The following is a 7,248-nucleotide window of genomic DNA, read 5'->3' as shown; positions in this document are numbered from 1 at the left end:
AACTTTGAAGATCCTATGTTAGCTTGAAGTCAGCATTTCAACAGGTCAGCGGAGAGCTCGGCGTTGGGATAGCTCGGGACTTTTCCTGGAGGTGAGGGCAGAGGGTGCGGGCAGGGACGGAGCGGCCGGGGAGCCCTGGGCCGCCAGGAACGGGGCACGGTGCCCGGAGCGCGGGGACAGGGAGACGCTAAAGCCGCTGTCGCCGCGGTCGGTGCCCCGGGCGCTGTCGCTGTCCCTGCCCTGGGCACGCGGCTGGGGAAGGACGGGGGCCCCGGGAGCAGGTGCGGCGCTGACGGGGTTCAGGTGGCGGCGGGCGCGGCTCTGTCGGCGGTGCCGGAGCTCCGGGCGGTCGGAGCGGCCCCGCGCCCCCGCCCGGCCGCAGCAGCAGGTGTCGGTGACGGCGGTGGCAGCAGCGAGGGAGTTAAAGCCCGCGGCGGCGGGAGGAGGGGGGACTGCGAGCGAGCGGGCGGCGGCGGCAGCGGCGGCGGGAGGAGGGGGCCGAGGCGGAGCAGGCGGCGGCGGGAGGAGGGGGACCGGGGAGCAGGCAGCAGCGGCAGGAGGGGACCGAGGAGCCGGCGGCGGCAGCAGCAGCCGGGTTGCTAGGGATGGAGAGATCCCGTGTCACCCGGATGTGAGTGTCATGTTGGCCCAAACTCGGAGGGATTTGGCAGCGGCGAAGCAGCAGCGGCAGGAGGAGGAGGAGCAGCAGCAGCCCCTCGCACGTCTCTAGTCACTACCATGGGGGTCGGGTAGCGGGTAGCGCAGGGGCAGCGCGCACCTGGCTCGGGGTGGGGTTGGGGGGCGTCTCTGCCCTTTTTTCTTTTTTCATTTTCCTCTCACACGCTGGAGAAAGTGAGAAAAATGCACCAGCAGCCGCAGCCCGAGCAGCACCCTGAAGGTAAGAGCCGGGGCGCCCACCAAGGGCAGCGGCGTGCTTGGGGCTGAGGGGAGGGTGGGGGCGGGGGAGGATTTATGAGGGATTTGGGAGTCGGGGATTGGGGGGATTAGGGAAGGGGTTGAGGATGGGGTCGGTTTGGGATGGGAAAGGAATGAGCGGCTGTGATCGAGGAGGGACCGCGAAGGGCAGGGGCTGAGGCGAAGGCGGGACAAGGTGCTGCCCTCGGCGTGTGACCAGCGTGCGAGTGCATTTATGCGCGTCTGTCCCTTGTCCTGGGGCCATTAATATCAGCTGCCGGAGGACGCGGCTGGGGCTGCGTTTGCCTCATCCGTGTGTACCTGGGGCTCAACCTGGCCGGAGCTGCGGCTCCCGGAGGCTGCCCCGGGCCGGGCGGGAGGGCGGCGGGGCCGAGGGCAGGGCGGCGGGCGCGATGCGCTCGGCCCCTGCCCGGCGGGGCGCACGGGGGCGAGACGCGGGGCTCCGCGCCGCTAATCCGCTCCGCCGACGGGCTCCGGCGCTGCCACAGCCCCCGCTGTTGTTTATAAATGATTCCTCCCTCCTCAATCAGCAGCAAGTTTGTGTTGCCCCCGAGGAACGCAGTCACCCGGGCTTTGTTTCCCTTTCGAGCATCCATTTAAAAAGACGATGGCTATATAGATAGATGAGTAGGTGGGTGGTTTATTTGCGCCGAGCCACGTTTCATGGCATCCCGAAGGGCAGGCGGAAGGCGGGGGAGATGGCTGTGCCATTGCATTTATATCTGGGGGAGGGAAAAAAAAAAAAAAGAAAAGAGGGGGCGGGAGGGGAAGCAGGGATGCTTTGGGAAAATGTTGGAGGTAGCTGTGCCACCTTTGCCCCCGCGGCGGCTCTGCCCCCCGTGTCACCCAGCTGTTGATGCGCTGCCGCTGGCCAGCGCTCGCCGCGCCGGTGCCGCTCCCCGCGACAGCTCCGTGGGGGCCCCGCCGTGACCCCCCCACTCCCCGCCGCCATCCCGGGGAGCCATCTTAGGGCATTTGCATCTTAGGGCTCCCGCGCCCCCGGAGCGGGGGCCGGCGCCGCCCTCGGCCGCGTCCACGGCGCTCCCGTGGTCTGTGCCCCCCGTCTGGAGCGGGAGGGCTGTGCTTTCCCTGTCTCTCCGCTGCTTGACGGGGAGAGATTTTTCCTCCCCTGCCTGGGTAGATCGGTTTCACAGTCATCTCTCTTGCCTGCCCGAATTCCCAGCACGTATATTGTGCCGTTCCTCCATTTTTTTCCCCACCCAGGCATCAAGTTTTGAATCGCACTCAGGAGCCTCTCCTTCCTACAGGTGCATGTAGGAGTAGACTGTTGCGCTAGTCAAAGAGCTCGCGAGGAAGGATCCTTGCGAAGGAGGTGGTGTTTTGCCTCTTTGCTGTCATCTGCATAAAGAGCACTCGTTTATTATTTGGAAGGTGCAGTTTATTTTTTAAATTCTCATCAAGAAGCAAAACCCAACACCATCCTTTTACAGAACCAGAGCTTATCCTTTTACAATGGGTCCGTGGTTGTGATTCCTTGTGCACAAGACAGCAGAGCTTTGTGAACGTGTTTATCACAGACAGTATTGGATCTTCACTTGTGGGAGGCATCCACGCATTTTTCTTTGAGAATGCAAAGCAGGGCAAGATTTAACTTGCTTACAGAACTTCCCCCTCTACCTTGCTGCTTATTCTTAATTGAACAATGTGTAAGAATTTGGAACAACTATTCTTTTGACCAAAATAAATTGAGAGAGTAGTAAATGCAAAGGTGCTACAGCAAACTTGATCTTAAAGGGTGGGTATGGTTTACTGAATAAACACAAGGACAGGAAGGCTTCCATCCAGTTAGAAAAAGACATTGTAAGTGGAAGAATCAAAATGAGAAGTGTTTGTGTGTTAATACTTAGATCAATCTTGAAGTTGTAAAACTGATTCCCAAGCGTATTTTCTACTGTTCAATTGCATATACCACAGCACAAGTGTATGCATATGTATCTGTGTATGTCATGCAAACATCATGCTGCCAGGAGGTCTTAGAACAATCTTTTTGTATTGGAGCCATTTTAGTGTAAAGCAATTGTAACCAGTACTTTTTTCTTTTGTCCCACAGAGGTGAACTATGCAAGTAGCACCAGGATTCCTCTCCCTGGTGACGGACCAGCTATTCAGTCAAACAGTTCAGCACCATCCAAGCAAACTGTTCTATCTTGGCAAGCTGCAATCGATGCTGCTAGACAAGCAAAGGCTGCCCAAAACATGAGTACCACCACAGCCCAGCCTGTAGGATCTCTGTCCCAAAGAAAACGCCAGCAATATGCCAAGAGCAAAAAACAGGGTAATACGTCCAATAGTCGGCCACCCCGTGCCCTTTTCTGTTTATCCCTCAACAATCCAATACGAAGAGCCTGCATTAGTCTAGTAGAATGGAAGTATCCTTTCTTGCAGTTGGCTTTTTAAGTGTTTTTTTTACATTTTCTGATCATATAAAGGGGATTGTTTTATAGGATCTCTTGGAGCATCACAACTTACATGTTACATCACTTGTATGTGTGGGTAACTGTCATTAATGTCAATGGGAGTTAATTTGGCTTCAGTTGCTGTTAAAGATAGTCTCTTGTGTCATATTGACACAGAATATCATTTACTGAAGTAGGCAGCTCGGAGTCAGAGGAGAGCTCATAGCTGTTCTTTTTTTCTGGGAGAGGTTGGGGAACATTTTCAAGCTAACATCATACTCCAGCAAAATCTCTGCATTGCATTTTTTGCCTTTCCAAATAAGGAAGAATGGATGGGAATGTATTTAGCCATCCAGTGTTAGGGAGATGGCCAAAGATGTCAAACCTATATCTTCCATATTGCAATTTGGGGTACTGCCATCAGGGCAAATGAGTCAGATGTAGAAATCTTTTTAAAAAGATTGTTTTCCCAATACTAGAAGAAGGGAAGATTTTTACTTAAGCCAAGGGACTGTTCTAACTACACACAAGTGTCTGAAATACAATAATCTTCTGAGCTTGTACAACTTATGTCTCCCACCAAACGTATTTGGAAGCAAGTTCATCTAGATGGGAGAGCAGAGATGCTGCCTTGTGTTCATGATGACTTGTGTGATGGGAAATCCTTTAGTTCAGCGGTTATGATGTGGAAATATGTGCATTTCTCTGGCAGAATGGATAGCGTGTTGGTTTAGTGTATTATTTAATTACCAAGAAAAGCTTTGAAATAGAAAATAGTTTTGCTGGGGTACAAGGAGAAAAATGTTAGCATATTAGCCATGGCAACATCCCTGTAATGGGAAACAGCTGTTCAAGACAGTAGATTACTGAAGTAAAACTCAATTTGTTACTATAAACAGAACAGCCAACCTGGCAATAAGAGCTGTTACTCATTGGTGCTTCTCAGTTCTTTGTACAAAATTCAATTGCAAATTAAAGATAGTGAAATGGCTTCTTCTTTCATTTAAACTGGTAGAAGTCCAACTAATTTCAGTAAATTGGCCTCTCCTTGGCTAAGGTCAGGTAAATGAAATTACTATGGATCTGGAGTGGAATAACTCAGCGAGAATTTGTCCCAGCAGCACCACATCATAAAACAAGGTTGTCAGTCTTGTGATGGTATCCAGGCTGGAAAATGCTGTTCTAACTTTATTTTGTACACAATGTAGCAGCTGTTCATGTTGATCTGCTTTGTAGACATAAAAGTGGCCCTCAAGATGACAACCTTTTAATAGGCCAGCAAACAAAATGTAACACACCTTTAGGACATATGGGCTTTGTAGGACTTTTTTTCCCCCCTATTTTTTTCCCAGGGAACTTTTTAAACTGACAAAAATATGCTTTTGAATATATTTAGTACTCTTACCCCCAGTCTTTTATTGGACTCTTATGGAAGCATATCCAGAAGTTGTGCATCAAAGGATGCCAAAAATTGTAGCTGAGGTCCAAGCAGTTATTTTCCAAGCTCCTACAGATGGGCTCATCTTGGTACCTCCATGTTCCTGGTCATTGAGAACAGTAAAATATCTTGTGAGAAAGGAAAATCAATGATGAACTGAAGGATGAACTTCATATCATGAATTTTAAGAAAAGGAAGGCATTTTTTTTCTGGAAGACAGAAGGAATCTCCAGGTTCCCACTGCTGTTGTCCAGCCCTAGTATAGAAAGCAGAGCTGCAGTCCATGCTGTTGTCAGTGTGGAAGTCTGTAGCCTCTCTTTGTGTGGCTGCCAAGCCAGCCATATTCTATTTCTATTATATTCTATTTTCTACTCAACTCACCTAATCTTTCATCTGGCTTGGCCAAAGCCAGGGTTCAGGAATACAACTGTCAGAGACGTGGAGTGGCTCGGAAATTTCCTGTGTCAATTGCACAGCTTTCTAGCTCTCCTGTTAGAGAACAGTTGTGGTTTTCTGAGAATCTGTCCCATATCCTGCTATGAACTCTATTTCCAATGGTTTTCCTCCTTTGGACAAATGTATATTTATGAAACCTTTATATAAGGACAGAAGAGCTCCATGAGTATTCCTTGCCCATTATGATGACCTGCATGTAGATTTAAGAGTGGATAATTATATTCATCTTTGGAATTTAATGTAAAGTGCTCTGTGACAGCATGAGTAATAGTTTTCACTCTTCTCAAAAGGAAGAGGACGTTGAAGGATCATTGTGATGGAAAATAATATGGTGTATATATAGTGCTATAACTAAAGGTGATGGAGTGTTTGTCAGAGTTATCAGTCAAAAGATTGCCTTAAAGCAAAGACTTGCTTTACCATTGTTGATGCTGGAATGGAGAACTAGACTTAAAAGTTTGCAGATACTCATAAGTCATGAGTTCCTTAACGAGATTTTCCAGACCATTTGACATATTTATACTACTGTCTATTTTTGCCAATTGTGTGGCCTTAGCTGTTTACATCCCATTCCCAGAAGATGATTCTAATTCCACTAATCATAATTTGGTAAGTAATCTTGATTTTTTAATTTTTTGTTTGCTGTGCTTTTAACGTGATTAACTGCTAGTATTTGAGATTTCAGCAAACATAGGTAATTTCAGCAAAAGAGTTTGGTATATATGTATTATACAAAATGTATTTGGAATTGCTTTGTGTTCCACCCCCCCCCCCCCCAGTATTACATGTTACTTTGTCATATGTTCAAAATTTGGCTTTTTATCAGTAAAATTCTTTGGAAAGAAATGTGCGTTAATATGCTGTGTATGTCCATATATTTGTGTGGCAAAAAAATTTTAATTTGTTTCTTTGCTCATATTGATTACATACATTTACTAGCTGTTACTGTTTCTGGCACTTGTTTCAGACTTGAAGGTTTACTGCCTTTCCTAGTGTACTTGTCTACTCTGCAGTTTCTAATGGTGTTATTTGGCTGTTTATTTTACTGGGTATTTTAATGTTTAATGAGAGGATGGTGGGAGATTTTGCATTAATACATTTTAAAGTGATAGGAACATCAATGTGAATTTTCAAAGCAGTCACTGCTGGTATAAATGATCTTTCAAAAAAAGGATGGTATTGCAGTAAGTGGTGTGTAGAGATGTATTTCTTTGGTTGAAAATAGTGTACTAGGGTTGTACTTGAAAAGATAAAATGGAAACTAATTTTTTAAAATTCTCTAAAACTTACAAAGGCTGTCAAGGGTAATATTGAATTACATTGTAATGATTTTGTTGTTTATATGAAGTTCCATCTTGAAATAGTAGAGTGGTTTTGTGCTCTCATAATCTGCATGTGACTCTTTGGATGGGAAAGGAAATTCATGAAATAAAGAACTGGGTACCAAGAAGTAGATAATTTTGTATTCATTTACCTGGAAAATTAGGGTTGATATGAGGTCTTCTATTTTATGAATATATTTGGGTAATTTGTGGTGTGTATATCTTTATTTTTCTAGAAGTAATTACTTTGTGCAGATGACTTTTTAATTGCAATTAAGTAATTATGGACAATAAAATTTGCTGATGAAAGGCAGAATAATTCAGGTCAGTGTAAAGAAAGAGTTATGCAGCTGTGTATCCAGCCAACCAACAGATTTTCTTTCTTTTCCCCTGAGAAATTCAGGGCACAAATCTCCATAGCTGTCAGTCCACCCCGAGATCTGCTAATAACCAATTTCAGAAAGCATTACATGAAAAGGGTAAAGTAGTTACTTGTGTCAGAGGCTAATCATTTTGAAAAATGTTTCTAGCATTAGTTTTGTTAGGTTACTGTCTGGTGTTTCTGAGCCAATTTCAATTCTACAATGTGCTAATGTTTAGAAGGACAATGGACATTTTCATCCCTGCTGACTTCCCTTTTTCTTATTTGATGTGGCCAGTCTAGTCTAAGGAATAATTG

The 7,248-nt window shown here is 46.6% G+C and overlaps 1 protein-coding gene across 2 annotated transcripts in view; it reads left to right on the top strand.

Annotated features, from left to right (window-relative positions):
* The first annotated feature begins 819 nt into the window (after positions 1-819).
* Positions 820-7,248, top strand: part of CACNA1D (calcium voltage-gated channel subunit alpha1 D) — a 168,464-nt gene continuing 162,035 nt past the window's right edge. For both annotated transcript variants that reach the window (XM_066558320.1, XM_066558319.1), the window contains exons 1-3: positions 820-898; positions 3,008-3,326; positions 5,751-5,856. In XM_066558320.1, the coding sequence (XP_066414417.1) occupies positions 862-898; positions 3,008-3,326; positions 5,751-5,856 (462 nt within the window). In that variant the 5' untranslated portion in view covers positions 820-861. The remainder of the gene's footprint in view (positions 899-3,007; positions 3,327-5,750; positions 5,857-7,248) is intronic.

Source organism: Molothrus aeneus, chromosome 12 (assembly GCF_037042795.1).
Source record: "Molothrus aeneus isolate 106 chromosome 12, BPBGC_Maene_1.0, whole genome shotgun sequence".
Lineage (NCBI taxonomy): Eukaryota > Metazoa > Chordata > Aves > Passeriformes > Icteridae > Molothrus > Molothrus aeneus.
This window is presented reverse-complemented; position numbering and strand designations above follow the sequence as displayed.